Here is a 20234-nt window from a genome sequence, read left to right as displayed (position 1 = left end):
GAGAGGGGAGAACAGGTTACATGCGAAAAGGTTGACCTTCCTAAAAGTCGTGGTGAAGCGGAAAGCAGTGACACAGCCTATCGAGGATCTTTTGTATCCTCACAGACTATGACACTGATCACGCAAAAGGTTTTAGGTTTTGTGGAATTCGCTTACATACCGTACAGTGTATAAAAAATGACAAAACGTGCAACTTCAAATTTTACATTTTTATTAAATTACAATGCATAAATGGAAATTATGTGCGTATTCATTAGTATCAGTAGTGTACTATTAGTATTACTATAACTATTGATAACTTACTGTATTTAAGCTTATTTTTGGGGTTTTTCACTTCTGCGCAAATCTCACTTGTGCGCGAAAATTTCGTTGTCCCCTTTGGTCACGTATAAGTGAGAGGTCACTGTAGTTCCAAATAAATAATGCAAGCGTGATTAGATAAAAGTTAAGTAAATGGATCAATAAAAACTATCACTTGAACTATGGAAGAATGGAATAAAAATAACGATTTTTCTTTAACTTAAATCATACTTATTCAACATAAACTAAAATTCTAAGTACTAGTCGACCCGTGCGGAACTCCGCACTGTGCTTCAAATCGCTTCATAAGGCATTTCGCTCTTTAAGAATTTCAAAGGAAGAACATTATGAAGAAGAACCGAAAAAAAAGTAAGCGCAGAAGAGAAGGCATGTAATTTAAAGACATCAGTAACAAAACCTCGTTAAATACAACGTTGTGATAATTTGATCATAGCTCCCCTTTTAATCGTACATATTTTCAATGCAAACATAAATGTCATTAAAAGTGTGGCTGAGTGGTGACTCGTGAAAAAGCAATAATTGTGCATGTGAAAAAACAGGTTGTGGCAAATACAGTCCTGCACATGTCAGCATCTGACGGGAAAAAAAGAAACATTAAAAAGATATTTATTGGCACATATTCGAATTGGCGCCATTCTGACTAACAGCCCGACACCCCAACAAACCTAGCAATTGCGCCTTCCTTTTCGAAAGCTATTCATTGAAGGAATGCGTAGTAAAAAACAGCAAAAAAGCTTTTTGCCAACAAAAAAAAAATAATAATAAGATCATGCATCTGTGTTTTGTCATTAACCAGCATGATACGATTTAAAATTATTCGCAAAGCATGGAATTTGATTAAAGAATGACGAAGATCTCACGTAGCGATTGAAACAAACATTCTAGAGAAGTAATAAATTTGATTGAAAATAAGTTTTTATCTTTGAATATTGAACTATTTCACATAGAAGGTTGCTTTAACCGTTACGGCTTAAATGCCCTCACATGTTTCTTTTTCAATCGAACACTTAAAATTCAAAACCAAAACCAGTTGAACTGAGTCCGTTCCTAAGTGTAATTTTTCGAACGCAGACAAAATGTATTTTTTTTTTCAGCAGAAAGCAGAGGAGTAGAAAATAATTTCTTGCTAATGAAGTTGATAATACTTTTAATGCTTTATATCGTATTCGCGCAAATAAAAAATTAAAGGTTTACTGAGTGAAACTCGTAGTTTTAATCGGGCGTAGTATTTTTTCATTTGTACAAAAGGTCGAACACTGCTATTAGAAACATCTACATTTTAGCATACAATAAAAATGTTTTTCTGCACAAAAAGGATTTCTTTAGGTAAATCTAATACTTTTTTATGCTTACATTATGTTAAGTGGTCTGGATGTAGTCAAAGAACACAGTTCGATTAACAATCAACTTATCCAAATGATAACTGTAGCCTGCATAAAGGAGTCGAAACACCAAGTAGCAATCCCACTGCATTTATTTTATTAGGTGTGTATGTTATGAGCACATGTAATGCGTAATACTAATATAAATTTGATATTATGTCGGACAGCCCAAGCTTGCCCGAAGTTCAGATAGTTTATAGCCGAACGCTCTACCGAAAAACTTATCAATTAAACTGAACAACTAAGTCCAGTGCTGTTAAGCTTTATTAAAATATGAACACACACAAAGGCTTTTTTTTTTTTTTTTGCCGAAAGCGACGTAAAAAATGGAAAACTGCATTAGAACTTTGCTTTAAAAAATGCATAAGAACTACAAGCAGCATCAAGGTTTTGAAACAGCAAGAGGCGATTTCGAAAACTTGAATTTTCGACCGTAAATCTTTTTTTTGTCATTGGCCAGCCTGATAAGTTTTAAAATGAGAGGGGATTAATATATAAGATAAGATATTGAAGAAAAATGTTTTTATTTTTGAAAATTTTTACAATTTGTTATCGCAGGCTGCTTAAACCGTTATAACTTAGATGGCAGCACGTGTTCATCATTTAACAGCACGGTTAAAATACAAAATAAATTGAACTATGCTTTTCGAATGTAGTAAAAATGTGATAAGCTATTTGTTTTTTAGCAAAAAGAAGAAAAAATATATATTTTACATTTCAAATTGAGGTAGTATTTTATTTATTTGTACAAAGAGTCAAAAATAGTTGTTATTCATTAAATTCAGTGTTCATGTAATGCGCGATATTTCTCTAATTTTTTTGTTGCAGATTGTCCAGACGTGGGCCCGAACACGTAATCTCCTGGTTACGAAGAGAACGCTCTGCCGATCAAGCTACTCAGCTCTGTCGGTCATAGCGCAAATTAAAGTTATAAGTTTGACCGAAAACCTTATTCTGGTTCTTTAAAACAGGTTTTTCGGCTAAAAGAAACAATTTTTAGACCTTGGGTCTATTTTTCGTCAGTAGCCAGCACCATAAGCTATAAAATTAGCCGTAAATCAAAGAAATCGATCAAGAATTGAGGGAAATTTGGCGTAGAAACCAAAAACAGGCTACAGAAATAATATATAAGGATACAAAAAAAAAAAAAAAATTCTTTTAAACATTTATTTTATTCATTAAGTTATCTTTATTTTAAATTTCTAATACAACATATAACAAAAAACTACAATGTTTTTATCTCAAAGCTAAGTTTTGACATTGACACAGGACATTCCTGTTTTTTAATAATGAACAGAACTGTTTGTCTAATTATATTTAAGTCCTAATACACAGAGACTGCACTTATTAGGTTGGTGCTCCACAAACAAGTTAATATTTGTGCACTGGTATTTAAGCTTTCATTGGTTGCACATGTTTTATAAATACCCAGTTTGCATCAACAGCAATGTATATAAAGCAAAAATTAGTCTGAGAAGTGCATGATAAATTTACACTTCTACCACTTGTTTCAAAAACACACAGATCTAGATTTTGGAACTTCCTCATCTGAATAAAATAAATTAATATTGCCAATAATCAAGGCAATGAAAAAAACATTTCAACTGTTTGTATTTGAAATCAAAGATGCCTACTGCAAAGATATAGCTATAAGGAAGTGGATCAGTGGTGAGGCATGACATCTTACATCAGTTATCGCTAACTTACAGGTCCGTAATCTAATGTAATCAAACCATACACTTTACTCACACACAAAAATTTTCATAATTAATTTGAGAAAAATGATCACAAATTCTAATTTTTTTAAATGAACATTTGTTTTCATTGTAAATTTGAACATTGAATTGAAAAACTGCAAACAATATTAAATCTCTTCAAAGTTTGGATTAAATATTTGTATGTGTAATCAAGTATATGGGTTCTTGCAGTAAAATTGTTCATGCATTTACAACAATAATTTTTTTCTCTTAAGTATGCCAATAATTCTTTTTCAATGATAGTAACAAAGTTTATTTAGGTCATTTTCACTTTGAGTTGATCATATATGCCTCTGAATTCTTTTGAGAGCTGTAAAACTACGTTTCCTCTGATACTGTTGTTGCAGGTATAGTTGATATCAATGTTGCTAGTTGAAAAACTTCCTTAAAAGGCTTATGGGTCATTCTCCAGAAAATGTACCTTTTGAACGCAAATATTTTTCAAATTGAAACCTTTTGTTTTCCTTTTTTTATTTTTACATGAAAGTGTTAGCTACTAGAAGTAAACACAAACAATGGCCCAGCTAAGTTCCAATTATTTTACTCATAAATAAAAATAATAAAAAATTGCCTTGCTCAAAGAAATAATAAAAAAAAAAACCTTTTAAATGTTTAAAAATCGAGGCCAATTTAATATCAAAGTAGTAATTTTGTGCAAATAATCAGCTAGTCTAATGATTAATGGGAATCTAATATTAAGCTCTCTTAATTAAAGTATGGCTTAATTAGTAGTTATCTTTTTAGTTCAAATGTGTGTTAAAAATACTATTTAGTAAATTTGAGAATATACTGGCAATTTATAATTTTGGTAGAATGCCTAAGATTGATGTATTTCCCCTCCATCATTTATTTTCACCTCAGAAATAATGACATGGATAAGGTCTGTAACGGAGGTGAGGAATTTTCCATTAATAAAGGCCTAATGGATATGTTTTTCATGGAAACATTCTTTTTCTTCGTTGCTACAATCTGCACATGTGAAGCATATGAAAACATGTTTCCTTTTTTTTAACATTAATTTACATCCCTGAATTTCAAGTTCATTGAGGTGAGAAAACAGAATAACCACATTAAGTTTTCAAGCAAAATCTATCTTCAAGCAAAATAAACAAGGGTGCTCCCTTGTATCATGGAAAATAAAATTTGATATCATTACTGCCACGTGTAAATGAGGAATGGCATTTTGTGTTTAGGTAACGGATGTGAGAATTTATTGTGTGACATGACTCCTTGTCCTACTAAAAAGAACTAAAATATATTAAAAAATTAAATATACTTAAACAATGAGTATTTGAGATACTTGTGAAAGGAATAATAAATAAATAAATAAGTATATACTTTTAATTAAACAAGTTATTAAGCAACATGAACCAAAAATATACTAAAATAAAAATTATTATTAAAAAATTGTTGAGTAGTTTTAATAGATATATTTTTGAAGAAATTAAAAATCATTGTTAAATGAATTGTTCCTTAAAGTTTTTACTGTAAAAGGCGTGTGACAGAAAAGCTACACGTTTTGAAGAATGACTCTTATCTAAGTTTTCTGTAATAAAGAACTTGGCTACTCCGTTAAGCGATTTTCTATAAAATGCAGTTGTTCTAAAAAATGCAATCAATTAATTTTTTAGACAACACAAATCGAAAATATTTGGGTTAATTCTTTCTATATCTTGTAAAAGAGATACAAGAAACCTTCTTTTGTGAGAATGTTGGAAATTTCCTGGGCTTCAGAAGTAGTTTGAAGAAAATCGCACGTTAAAAATAGAATTGAAATATTATTAGCCCTTTATTTTGAAATTACGTGGCCTTGTAATAATGGAACTAACAAAACTTGTTTCATAATTAGAAAGGAAAAAATGATGTGAATAGCATTTCTTCATCCAGAAGAAAACAGGCAATGTCAGAAACAGAACAGTAGGAACTGAAAATAGTAATCATAATAAATGCACGTTTCCCTACAAAGAAATTTCTTTTTTTTTAGCAAAAAAAAAAAAAAAAAGCACACCTCCCCCTTATTTGTCCTTTTCACAATAATATGAAGAAAAGTTTCAGCTACCAAGCTCATTGGTAAAAATGAACAACCAAAATTATGAGACAATAATTTGATCTTTTTTACTTACAGTCTCAAGTCATCAGTTTTTTCAAAATAAAATGTAGATGAGCAATTAAAAACCATGTGAAGCTATTTGAAGTGCTATAAAATCAAACAATGTTTTGGCTAAAATACAGCCAAACATTGGTTTGGGTAATGCTTTTGAACTTTTTCTAGCCGATTTGGTTAATATTAGCCAAACCTAGCAATCCAGCAGCAAGACTCTTCATCTCAAGTGATGACCACATGGGTTTCATTTGCAGCAGTTAAAGAATCAGATTGGCTGAAAGTTTCGAGATCTCCAACAGTGAGAGGCAGAATGGCTTCGCTAAATTTGTAGCATCCATGTAATAGTCTCATTTTTTACTTAAAAGATGGCAGCACAAGCGTCAAATAATATTAGAAAAGTTTTTTTTTCTCAACTATTTTTGGGAAGAATCAAGTAAGATGCTAAAAATTCTGCTAGAGACAAACAAGAATTAAGAATTATACTTTTCTTCCATCAGTGCATCGATCAATGGCTTGACGCCTCACCTTTGAAGTGAACGAAATTAATGCAACTACTAGTTTCCCAAGGAAACTGAGGGGGGAAAAATAATTTGGAATTCTATCAATATTCCCATGAGAAAAGCCTAAAGAAGAATACATTAAACAATGAATCGAGAAGCATCTTCAGACTGGTAATATTACTAAGAAGTAAATCAGAGATTTATCCTGAACAGATCATTGCTGTATGTGTGCAAAAATTGTTCCATGTGAATGAGAAATTTTTGCATGCATACAGCAATGACATAAAATTAGACTAGAAAGAGGCAGCAAGTGGACTAGATTTAGAAAAAACTAATTTAACTGAGGTCAAATCTCGCTAAAACGCGAACTTTAGTGATGGACCAAAAGTTGGCAGAGCTCGAGGGTGGTGGTTTAATGAGTTTTCCCCAATCCTGCACAAATGCATGTTTTCATGAAAACATATTTGAAAACATGCATTTTCCTTCCCAAATGAATTTTGAAAAATACAGCAATTGGTTTTCCTGCAGTATGTCACGGGCATTTTTTTTCTCTTAGAATTTGAAAAATGATTAGCAATAAATTGATGGCTTGCAGATCGATTTTTATTCTTAAAATCCCAAATCAGAAATTTTTTGTGCATGCTTAAGATTACTTCCCACAAATGCAGAACAAGGTAAAGAAGATGATGTTACAGAAATATGATATACACAAACTGTTGGTCGCTGAAGTCTGCATACAATGTCAATTACAGGTTAAGTCTCGACCCTCCCCCCCAAATGGAACAGAAAAGGGGGTAAAAAATAGAAGTTTCCATAGCTGAGTAGTGAAATGTCAAAATGTAAAGGTTAGAAAAGCAGATCAGATCAAGTTAAAAATTCGGGAGTAAACCAAATAAGAGATAAGAAAGCTGGATACTTTTTACCTGGATGAATGTACCTAGTGGCTAATCTAAGTGCCTTTGTAAGGGGTATTAGTGGCACGTATGTGTGACATTTCATGATTTCCCTCTTTGCCTCTCATCATGGAAATTCACTCTCTAAAAATGGATTAACTCCAAGTTTGAATTATTTAACATGGCTTTTCAAGATGGGGTTTAAATAGCAATGTTATCATATCGAGTATATGCAGTTCCTGTCAAAACATCGAAACATCGTTGGCAGTTGGAGGAGAGTGGGATGGTGGTTTAAGGAGGGAATTTGTATTGGAATCCTATACACATATTTTTTCACCATCTTTCTTGGCAAATTAAGAGGGTGACAGTTATTTGCGGGGCGGTATAACCAGGTTCGACTGTAGTAAAATAAAAGTATACTCTTATTTAAAATTGGATATTTAAAATGAACTAAAACAGAATGGACAAACCTTTTAGATACAATAAATCTGTTTTCTTATCTGGTTGTCTAGCCACTGCAATTGCATAATATGCAGGTTCATCCAAGTCATACTGTTCAGCTATTATTGGTATTAAATCAAATTTTCTGCAAAAAAAGAAAATAAATAAATATCAATCCCGGAAAACCTCAGATCAAATTACTTAAAACGAGTATCACTAAACTTACTGTCCAGCATGGTAAAGATCTCCAGCATCTAATACAACTAAATCAGCAGCATTTTCTTTGATTAACTGCATGCACTTCATTTGGCTGTATCCATTTATACAAACCAAATCAGGCTTTAACATCCTTGCACGAAATGCAGTCTGAAACATATCATAAAAAGAAATAGTTCTTTAAATTATTTTAACTTTGTTTTTAGAGCTCTGACTGAAAACCATTCACCTAATGCCCAGTATGCAGTTTTGTAAATTTAAATGAATGTTTGATGAGTTTAGTAAAAAATAAATAATTTTAAAAAGGAGGAATTTTTTTATGCACAATGACAGATTAAGTTACAATTGAAATTATGCATTAAGTTACAATTGAAAACTTTTGCCACAATAAAGAAATGATAAGATATCAAGAGAGTTCACCACAGATCAACTTATTTTACAAGATGTTCTATATAACTTGAACGAACTTTTTAATAACCCGACTAGTTTTTTTCATTTTCAGAACTAAAAATAATTCTTTATATACCAATGGAGAATCATTGAAGCTCACATGATACCCCCCCTTTGCTAAATAATTTCAAAAATTAAACAGTACAATGAATATGTACTGTTTAATTTTATAGTACATATTAAGAACGCTAATTTAAACTGGTTCAAGACAATGACTATGTGGTATACTTGCCAACCTTAGAAGAAGAAAAACAGGAGATTCCACTTGACCTATATAGATGATTCATAACATTTCAGAACGTTTAATATGTCACTTTTTTACAGTTTTAAACTTAAAAAGTTATATCCAACAGCATGATGCTGTTATACATCTAAATCAATTTGAACTGAGCAGTGCAATCCTGTGCCCTGATCTAAACAATCCTAGAGATGTAAATATTCTCTCCTTCTCATCAACTAATAGTGAGGACGTTGCAAAAAAAAAAAAAAAAAAAAAAAAAAAAAAAAACTACAGGAATGGGTAATATTTGTGGCTTATTCCAATGGGAAAAAAAAAAACACTTGTCCAAGTTCCTCGATGAGTTAATGCGCCATCATAGATAAAAGCTATCAAGATCTTCTGCATTGATGTGAAGATTGAAATCTGATGCAATTTTCGGCAAAGCATGTGCTTCGTTAAACATGCAATGTGGAAAGTTTCCGAAAATAAATTTTTACATAATGAGTTATTAATTGGACTCAACGGGAAAAAATGGTTAAAAATGGGAAATAAACGTAAAAAACAGGAGTCTCTCGCAAAAAACCGTAGAGTTGGCAAGTATGATGTGGTGTTAAATTATACATAAAATAACTTAATGTAGTATTTGAAGGCACAATACATTTAATTTACAGTATAGTCATTCAGATTAAGCACAGAAAATATATGTTGTGCATTATGGTAAAACAGAATCATTCACAACAGTAGTTGATAAAATGTAATAAATCATCTAGTAACAAAGATCTGAAGTTAATCAAATTTTAGGTAAATTTCAAATGCAAAACAGCTAAAAATACTTGAGCTGAAAAAAAAAAAAAAAAAAAAAAACTTTACATCATTACAATGTATGGACTTAAAATGAAGGTTTCCTTCATTATTTACATCTAATATTTCATTTTACATTTTAATCAATTTTAATGGAGCTAAGTTAGCATTAGCTGTTTTACTCATTTTTCTTCTGTTAACTACTTTTACAGTTACATGATTCAAAAATGAAACATATTAGTCGCAGTCGTAAGACATTTTCTTTAAATCTGACCAATGTTTAATATTTAATTAGGCACTTTTAATGTGAATTAAAATTGTTACATTTACTCATAATTGTATCAATACAAAATACAAGTAAAAAAGGAATATTATATTACTTTGTTATATTAATGGTGTATCAATGCATCATACAAATATAGTACATACCTTTTTGTTTATGTTTAATAATAAATGAACAATATCACTATGATTAATGTACTTTTTACATTGAAAATACCATAGCTGAAAAAATAAATATCAAAAATATCAAAATACGATGATATTTTCAAAACAAAAATCGCATACATATCGTGATATATATCGACTGATACATATTGGCGAACCCTGGTTAGGACACTAGAAATATTTGCTTTTACCAGTGTAACTATAGTTGTAAGGCATATGAATAGCAAGATAATTAGTCATAGACTAAGATCAGCCAGAATTTATCTTCCAAGTGGGAGGGGGATGAAGTCATAGTCCTTTTTACATATATATAAACTACCATACTAGGATTGCCTCACGCTTTTAGTTGATGCTACTTTTTCTGTGCTTATTTGAGTTCTTTTGAGAGTTTATACCTAGCAGGTGGTGAGGTTGATGCAATTTTGTACGTCCATGTAGATAGAAGCCATAAATTTAATTATCTAAGAATATGTGGTATTAATAAGCAACTTGTAAAATGCTAGGTAGCAAGCTATTTATTAATAAATCAAATTTAGACTTCAGAAATAATCAAGAATACATAAAATACACAAGCTTTTAACTTTAGAAAGTCAACATGCTTTTTAATGTTATAAGAAAAGTGAATATAAATTTATGCTTTAACACATAAATATTTTTATGTGTTTAAGAATAAATTTGTTTGCAAGGATTATGTTCTAATTTTTAAGAAAATTATTATTACCTTCATTTTTTGACATTTTTTCATCTCCAGATCAGAAATCACGCACAAACGTGCTGCTGGAATAGGACACTTTTGAAGTTTAAATTGAAAAGTCTGTTGAACACTTTCTGTAAAAAAGAGACAATGTATGAAATATAGTAACAACACTTCTTAAACGACGAGATCTTTTAACTTATGATCTTATTTCACATATTAGAATTTTAGCAGCATAAAATAGTACGCTTATATCTGTAACTGAGAAAATATTTTACACTTAAAAGAGAAGGAAAATCCTGAAACAGTTTTTGAAAAAACATAGTACTGAAACTAACATTAAGGCAGGAGACAAAACAACCTTCTTTAATTCCTCAGCTTTTAACTGTGGCATTAGACTGATGAAGGACTGAAAATATCCTTTCATTTTAGAGTTACATAAGTGTGAATGATGGTGCAATTTGTTTAAATCTTGTTGCGTTAAAGCAAAAATTTATTTTACACTAAAATGAAATGGTTCTAAGTGATATGATTAAAACAATTATATATTCACAATGCCGGAAGATTAGAAAAGGCTACATTTTTGACTACAATAGTTATAAGGACCATGTATAGGCAACTGAAGTTTGCAGTAGCATCATGCAATCATCTTGGGGAAGAAAAGGCATAAAAGTTTAGAAACATGCATCAGGTATGGGTCATTTTCTTGGAAACAATACAAATCCCATCCAACACAGTTAAATTTAAAAAAAAATCAATTTAAATAATTTTTGCAAACTAATCACTTTTTCATATTGATTCTCCATTCATTTATCTATAATAAAGTCTGGTAAAAATAGGCTTGTTCATAAGTAATCTATGTAGGTTTTGAAATCCTTTGACTGCTTTATGTAAAAGAGTGGACAAATGAGCCTTTAAAAAAGTGTTCTAAAAAAAAAAAAGTTAAACTATACAGAGTAAGCATAAATGTGATTATGATTATAAAACTATTATTTTGTCTGCAATTTCAAGCAAAAACACTTTCATAATTATTACACATGTATAATGATGTAAAATGCCCGGGTATTTATTTTTAGGGGTAAATACCCAAAATGGGTATTTACCCGGGTATTTATTTCAAAAATTTATATTCAACTAAAATACTTTTCTGTATGTATTCCACTATGAACATATAACCAACCATATACAAAACAATAAATTTTTACCCAAAAATTATATTTTGATATACAATTTTTTAAAGAACATATTTAAAGAATTATATTTTACATATTTTACAAAAAATTTACATATTTAAAGAATTATTGTGTGAAACAACTTAGCAATCTAATATGATATTCACATTAAATGTGTTGGATATGCCTACTCAATGTTGATAGCCAAATTTCAGATATAAAAAGCCATTATATAAAAAAAGAAAAGCTTAACTTGTTACAAAAAAAAGCAAACATCCCATTTAAGTTTTAGAATTGTTCATTCTAAATTCTGACAGTTTTTTTCTGATAAGATTTCATTAAGCCGTTAATTTAAAAAAAATATAATACATTAATTTTATATTTTTAATCTTTCATTTTACGGTTTATGTTTTAAAAAGAAAATCATCACCTTTTGATGCCTCCCAAATTTTTTTTGCAAATTGTGCAATTACTAGGGGATTTACCCTGCTTTCGGATGAATACCCAAAAAAAACCTTCTCACACGACATCACTAATTGCGTGTATTAAAAATAGTTTGAATAACTCATCATCATGAAGTACCCGGGAGCAAATGCAAATGAGCAAGGCAACAGAAAACAATATTTTGATTTTTTTTCTCATTAATGTGAAAACTTCCAATAAAATAAATTAATAACATCACAGTCTTAATAACTTCTCAGTTTATTCTTCCAAACATCCCTTATGCTTCCTTTTTTTTTTTTCATTTTGGATATGACTAACCTAGATTGTGATTTTGAAATTCTGAAGTTCATCATTGAATTGCTTATACTTCTCCAATTAGGACATTGAAAAGAAAGATTCATTGTTTCACGATATGTTTCTTTTATAATTTCATCGTCTTTCAATAAAAAATATTATAAACTGTGTAATACATATGTTTGTATCAGTTTTACCAATTACTTCATATTTAGATTTTTAAAAAAAATCCCATTCACTTTTTGCATTTTTTTGTAAAATACCCAGTTTTTGGGTATTTACCCAGACCTTAGGTAAATACCCGGGTAAATACCAAAAAAATATTTACCTACCCAGTGGGTATTTACCCCATCCACATCACTACACATGTAACAGAGTGGACATTCAATAATTAAAAATAACTATAAGAAATAAAGAATTAAAACTCACCTTGTTTCTTTCTCAGTAAAACTCAAAGTAACTAACTAAATACAGAAGTTGTACTACTTAGTTTTCTTAAAAACATTACCAGATTCAATGTAATTGTGAATTTTATTTTCAAAATTGTTATAAAAGGGTGAACAAAGAAAAACATAGAAAATGTTCCAACGTAATAAAACCATTTTTTTAAAGGATATTTTTTTCATAAAGTAGTGTTTAAAGTTTATTTTTATGCAAAAGATATAATAAAACAGATAATTTATATTGCTGCTGTATTTCACCTCAATCTTAAAATTATATTTCAACGCCTACTGATTTAAAGCTAAGGTACCTAATGTTCACCTAGATCCAAATAAATCTTTTTTAAAATCTTATACTTATGTACAAACAATTGATACTTCATCAAACTCAAATTGAGGGTCAACAAAAAATGGTTCAGTTGGTGACTATGAAAATTCATTTAAAAAAATTCAAAGTCTTGGACATAATAAGTATTTGGTTTTGAGAAAATGAGCCATATCTGAAACAATATTATCCATCAGAAAACAAGTTTTCAAAAATTGATGTATTTTCTATGGTAGTAACTACTATAATGAGATTAATTTTAAAAGTTTTACATCAAAAAACTTCAACTGGAATATGTGGACACTCATAAATTTAAGAACCATTTTGAAAGTACAGTAAACTCCCAATTATCTGCAAGTGGCTCATTCGCGGCCTTTCACATTAAAAAAAATAATTCTGTGATGATTAACTAAATGTTGATAAATTTTAACCAAACAAGTGTAAAACGTATTTTTAGACATTTCTATAGCTTTTCTTTCCCCTTCCTTCCAATAACATTAAACCTTTTAAGGTTATATAGTTGAAACCTGATTTAATCAACATTACTTACTGCTTTACATTTTCACTGCTAATTGATTTTTAGACCTGCCCTACTTATAGATTTTTAGAATTACTTACAAGCGTAAGCGAGTGATCGATGAAGAGTCTTGAAAAAACTTATCTCCTCAGACCATTTGCATGTATTGTTATAACCTAGATTCATCTGTCGCAGTTAATCTGCTTCAGGGCCGTCGACAGGATTAATGGGCCCCTATGCAACTTTCTTTTGGGCCTCCCCCCCCCTATGGGCACCACAGCAACTTTTTTTGCCCCCCCCCCCCCAACCTTTGATTCAACTTTCCGCTATTATGCTTTGTTTTCACATAAATAGCGAAATATTCTCTGTAGATATAAAAGAAAATAATCTTTTACAGAATGTTTTCGTGTGAATAAAAATTGATTAGTAATACGTCTTGTTTTTCAAGAGGTTTCCAACTTAGTTATTTTTTTTTTTTTTTTTGAGGGTTACAGCTGCAGCCGCAAACCATAAAGGTTCGGTGACGGACCGCAACATAACTATAACAAGGACGAAAATACGTTTTTGTTGGGGGTAGGGGATTATCGCATCGTAATGAAAGTTAAAAAAAGAAAAATAAATGGAATGTAAATAAATAAACTGTTCCAAAAGTATATATAAAATGTTCAATAGAAAAACTCAGTTTGTTGGCTTGCAACCACCAAAAACGATGTCCAGCTTAAGCTGTGTCATGGGAGAGTCTGAACTACTTAAGGTGTGATACACATTTGAATTTAGAAAGTGCGTCATATAGAGCATAAGTTAATGCAACATAACCTACGGTATTCATTAATGAACAGCATTTGGACTCGATGAGGATTTTCTAAAAAAAACTTTTTCTTGCATACAAACATGAAATTAAATGCAGCAAATAGTTTTCCAAACGGGCTTCTCGAGCCACAGAAGCAAGGCACGCGGGCCATATGCGGCCCGGCGGCGGCAGTTGGAAATGCCTGAGATTCTGAACAGCCTCCCCCCCCCCCCCGAAAAAAAAAGATAAATCCAACACTTATAAAAAAAACGTTCACTGAAACACAAAGTTTACGGATGCGTGATGCGGGGCTATCAGAGAAATGGAAACTGTAGGGGAGGGGGCCCCCAGAGTTGCATCGGGGCCCCAACTGACTTTAGTCAGGCCCTGTGCGCTACTATTGTAAACTAATGAAAGATTGTGACATAAGGTCGACTTTTCCCCCTTTTCTCTCCCGTTTAAATTAAAGCTCCAATACATAAGAGATGCAGGGCCTGATTAACACACATGCCAACCAGGCCTGGGCCTGGGGCCCCAATTTTTTTTTTTTTTAACTTATGCATAGCATTAAAAAAATCATGTATTTTTGTGAAAAAATAAAAAGTTTTTTTAAAATAAATGTTAAACGTTATTTTAACATTATTTTAGGTTGGCTTAATGTGATAGAATACATCGCATCACACCCGAGGGTCCCCTGTTCCTATGCCATTAGTGACTTGCCCAGATTAGGGACCCCCGGGAAGTTGTGATAGAATACAGAAGGGGGCCTCCAAAGCGTAGTGGGCCTTGGGCCTCACTAATAGATAGTCGAACCCTGAAGAGATGCGCCGACAGTGGGTCCTGAAAAAGGGATAAGTAGAATTTCTCGCTTGGAATGTTGAAACTTAAGCGTACTCTTGCCATGTTAACTTCAGAATAGCCAACTCAAAAATTAATTTTTAATTTTTTTTTTGGTCCCGCTTCGCGGGCCCCCCAACGTCTCACGGGCCCCTGTGCAATGCATAGGCTTGCCCCCCCTCTCGACGGCCCTGATCTGCTTGCACAATTTGCTACTGTATGTGTGTAATTTGTTAGCAATAATGAGTGATCTTTTTCTAGCTGTTACTGTTTTAGCTAAAGCTTAAATGTTATTGACTTTTTTAAGCACTATTTTCATATACTAGCATCGTTTTTACCTAATTTGTGGACTATCCACGAATTTGCTTATTCGCGGTTACCGTCCAACCCTATTCCATGGAGAATTGGGAGTTTACTGTATACAATTTAGCTGCATTTAATGCAAATACAAAAGTCAAAGAAATAAAAGTTAAAGAACAGATTAGATATTTAAACATTAAATTACCCAAGTAGCCTGAAAAAGTTTGTTCATTTTCTCCCAATGGAACAAGTCTTGATGTTAAATCTTGAAACAGCAAATTTCTTCCTTGGTACTGACTGTTAGAACCAAATAGAGAGAATGAAAAAGTGGCTCCTCTTTCTTGATTAGAGTTATCAGTCCTTCGATCATCCCAATTTCTCCCACTTTCAAGCATGCTTGAGCCAAACTTTGATGCAGCAAGCTATCAAATAGAACCATTTTTTATTTTTAGTATTAATTGTATAAAGGTTGTTTGAATGTGAGGAAATAAGATAAAGAAAGCAGTTGCACAAGAACGAGTTAAAACTCAACAAAACATATTTTTTTGGATCAACAGAAAAGTTTCTACAGGAAGGCTCTATAGCTAAAGTTATATCGACGAGCATTATGTTGCTCCTCAATGTCCCACAGATGCTATCATTTCCTTCATTAATCTTAGAACTACACTGGTGTGCAAAAATTAAGGATGAGACGGTTTTATCAATATAACTTTGTACAAAAGCTTTCCAAATCAACACATATAATACCATAAAATCCCCAATACGTAAGGACATGTGTGATGTAAGCAACACTTACTAAAAGAGAAATCAGAGGGATAAAAAGAAGCTTTATTGAAAAAGTAGCATGGAGCGCAATGCGACTGAAGGTCGAAACATCCCTGTGATGGGTGTCCAGCAAGAAACATCCGGTCTTTAGTAGGGGATATGATTTCCCCCGTCTGCTAGGCAGGTTTCACAGCGTCTGCCCATGCTGAGAATGAGGGTGTCAATGAGTTGTTGAGGCATTGCTGCCCATTTGTCTTGCAGCGCCAATCGAAGCTCCCGAATCGTTACTGATGGTAAGGTATGAGCTGACAAGCGTCTGCCTAGAAAATCCCATACATGCTCGATGGGATTGAGATCCGGAGATCGTGCCGGCCAATCCATACGTTCAATATCCTCACTCTCTAAGAGCTGTTTGGCAGCTACTGTGCGATGACATGGTGCATTGTCGTCCATGAAAAGGAACTGCGGACCCATAGCGCCTCTCTAAAAAGAGGCACATATAGAAGAAGAATCTCGTTACAATAACGGGTCCCATTGACTGAACCTGCGTCGAAGATGTGAAGGTCTGTACGATTACCAAGCATGATGCCTAACCAAACGAGAACACCGCGACCTCCATACCTGTCCCTTTCAATGATGTTTGAGGGATAATTGCGACTTCCCCGCTTTCTCCAGATGAGTATGCGATGAGAATCGCTACTCAGACTGAATCTGCTCTCATCTGTAAAGAGTACTCGTCCCCATTCATTGTCTCTCCAATTCCGGTGTTCCCGGCACCACAGAGAACGCCTTCTCCGATGGGCAGGCGTTAGGGGTACACACCATATAGGGCATCGTGCAAACAAACCACCACCGTGCAGTCTTCTGGCCACGATAAAACACGATATTGGTCGTCCAGTCGCCTGTGTCGTGTGTCTAGCGATTTCTCTCACTGTCTGCCGCCTGTTTCTTCTGGCCTGTAAGACAATATACCGGTCATCTGCGGGTGTGGTTCCTCATGAACGACCACTACTGAACCCCGCGATAGCTGTTCCTGTAGTTTGAAATTGTCTCCAAAGTCGTGAAACGATGCTGAGAGCAATTCCGAACTCTGCAGCCACACTTGTCACACTGCGGCCTTCCTCCAACTTCCCAATGATTAGACCTCGGGCAAAAGCATCCAGATGTCGTCTAACAGATTGATTATTCGCCATTTCTCACTGAGGCAGCAACTTGGTGTGATTTTAACTGCTATACGGCATGCAATCTCTTTGCCAGAAATACTGATCTTACACCGACAACATGCTTTATACTACTCAGACACTCCCCCATTACGTCTGCCTGCATATCTGCGCATGTGCTACCGTACATCACCTTACTTAATCTCCTGATTGGTCTTTCTGTCCGCTCTGCCTCTTCGTTCAGCTGATATGCTAATTTTTCGACTTCGTCCTTTATTTTTGCACACCAGTGTATATATTTAACAATACTGTGTTCTTTCATGCAAAATGTTCATCAATCTTGCGTGAACAACTTTTTTTACAAACAATATCTACTTCTGTATCCCATGTTTTTAATGTCCTACAAAATTACACACAACTAGTTCTTGAGTTTGAGTTTCTATTGAATGTGGACTATATTTATTGTTCTTTTGTGCACATTTGTTCGATAATTTGCATTTGTATTTCTGGTCCATGTGAATGAAAAGTCACAGAATATCACTTACTTATTGTTTATTATAAGTTTCACATGAATAATACACGAGATCGTTTCGATCGAATGTTCACACAGGGACATTCGATCGAAACAAAGCATCTCGTACGCGCACACACCTTCAACTGAAAAAGTAATGAAAAATCTCAACGTCCCTGCATGAACTGAAGCGCCCTGTAGAGCAGTGGACTGTATTGGAAAATAATTCTAAACAACATTTTTATGCAAATAGTTCCTTAAAGTATTCTACTACCAATAATACCAATTGTAAAGTGGATGAAATCTGTAATGACAATTAATCAGTATTTACTAGCACTACATTGTGTTGCAATATTGTAATGCTAGTATTTAACATGTCTTCTGTTAACTGAAAATTGTTTTTTACCAAATGTCACTTCAGTTAAAGTGACATTTGGTAAAAAACAATTTTCAGTTAACAGAAGATATGTTAAGACAGGTGCAAAACATATCCTCAAATCTGCATTATAAAAGGGCATCATAGCATAGTTTACCAGTTTTTCGTGGTTTTATTATTTTACAATAATTTTGAACTTTTCTTTTTAAAATTTTAAGGGTATTTTTATCTCATCAAAAACTATAAGTTCATATGAAAAAAATCTAGAAAAATGAGAATTTTCAGCTTGATTCACTTTATTGCTACATAAAATCAGTATTTTTCTTTCAATGTTACATTTATGATGGAAGAAAGACACAGTTAGAACTAGGTATAAACACTGCATGACACTCTACACCTGACATATATCATATTCAAAAGAAGGAAGAAATTTTAATTTAACATAGCATTGCAATATGAACTTTGTTTTTTGCTGCTATAGATATAATAAAATTATACAATATTACTACCTTTCAAGATATTGCTTGAATTAGCTCTTTCCTCCTCAATAAGAAATAAAACCCGAAAAAGCCACTTTAAACTCAAAAAACACATATCCAGATTGGGATTTAAAAAAAACCCTGTTTTTCTTGTTCTGCTATTGTATTTTTTTTCTTTTACTTTGGTGTTAGTAATCCCTTACAACTTAACTACCTCAACTTGGACAAATCATGTCACAGCACTGATATAACATTTATATTAAGAATTTGGAAAAGGAAAAAATAGCATATTCCTTCACACAAAATTTAAGATGATCAGATTTTGAAACTTGAAATTTGGGATGCTTTGTACAGAGGCGTAGGAACTTCGTGGAAGTAGGGGGAGCTGAGACACATTATGCCATAACCAGAAAATAATTTGGAGGGGAGGGACTTAAATTTTTCCCCATAAGAAATTAGCTTCTCAAAGCTTCTCTCTCCACCTCTCTCTCTCTTTCCCAGCAAAATTTTCAATCATATTTAATAAATACATTGTATATGGAGATAATGAGGTGATAAAACTCTGGTTTTGAAAGGGGGTCAGTCAGTACTCGAAGATGTGCACGTATAAATAGAGGGGTTCCAGGGGACCCTCCCCCGGGAAATTTTCAAAATTCTTGTTCTAAAAATGAGTTTTTAAGCAATTTTTGGAATGTTAAGGTGAGAAAACGTTCGAATAAACTTTCCTGAAATTTTTTCGAAATTAATGTCTTAAAAACGGATTATATACCATATTTGTTGACGTTAGTGAAACTAACATGACTCGAAGGTTTGTCCTCGATCGAATTTTCAAATCGATTTACATCTCCCTCCCAATATTTCGAATTTGAAGATCCAAAATCGCAATTGAAAACAATCCTTAATGATGTCAGAGGAAAAGGCTGTACTAGGGCTCTACTCTGGTAATTTTTCAAAATTGTCCTAGAGAGCGTTCTTCAAGGGTGTTATCAGAAAAGGTTCAGAGGTTCCTTCTCCTTATTTTTTTCGAAATTATAATCTCTAAAAAACGCAACTGCGGATGATATTTTTTAGCGTTAGGGGTAGGTCCCGAATAACAAAATGTGAGGCCCTAGGCCTGAAATTATTTCAGGGCTCCCTGAAGACTCTATTACCCCTGTCGGAATGCATTTTCGGGGGCCCCAGAACTATGTAAATTATTTATCATGTGCATTCACGAATCCCCTTCGGGGCACCCGAAATTGTGGCATGGTAAATTCGCTACTGCAGAATTAATAAAAATTCTCCTTTAAGGAAGTTTTTTTCTAAATAAAAAGTCATTATTTTTTTATTATTACTTTAATACATGGAATTTTTTTGTATAGTTGTAATGCTATGCATAATTCTTTCAGTAATTTGAGACCTCTTAGGCCAGGCCAATTAGGCCCAGGTCTAATTGGCCTGTGAGGTAATCAAGCCCTGGTTAGGAGCCGAACAATTTTCTGAAATTGAATTCCCAAAAAAGGTAATATTATTTTAGAACAAGGTATTCAGGGAATCTCTTTCGGAAATTTTCAGGGAACCGAGTCCTGAAAACAAAATTTGAGGCGCTCCGCAATAAT

The 20234-nt window shown here is 32.8% G+C and overlaps 1 protein-coding gene across 1 annotated transcript in view; it reads right to left on the bottom strand.

Annotated features, from left to right (window-relative positions):
• The window catches only part of LOC129231411 (melanotransferrin-like), a 60610-nt gene that overhangs the window by 6899 nt on the left and 33477 nt on the right, over nucleotides 1-20234 (bottom strand). The window contains exons 5-8 of the mRNA XM_054865722.1: nucleotides 15551-15767; nucleotides 10254-10360; nucleotides 7625-7764; nucleotides 7428-7543 (exon numbers count right to left, since the gene is read on the bottom strand). Coding sequence (XP_054721697.1) covers nucleotides 7428-7543; nucleotides 7625-7764; nucleotides 10254-10360; nucleotides 15551-15767 — 580 coding nt within the window. The remainder of the gene's footprint in view (nucleotides 1-7427; nucleotides 7544-7624; nucleotides 7765-10253; nucleotides 10361-15550; nucleotides 15768-20234) is intronic.

The sequence above is a fragment of the Uloborus diversus genome, chromosome 10, assembly GCF_026930045.1.
Source record: "Uloborus diversus isolate 005 chromosome 10, Udiv.v.3.1, whole genome shotgun sequence".
NCBI classification, from domain to species: Eukaryota; Metazoa; Arthropoda; class Arachnida; order Araneae; family Uloboridae; genus Uloborus; species Uloborus diversus.
This window is presented reverse-complemented; position numbering and strand designations above follow the sequence as displayed.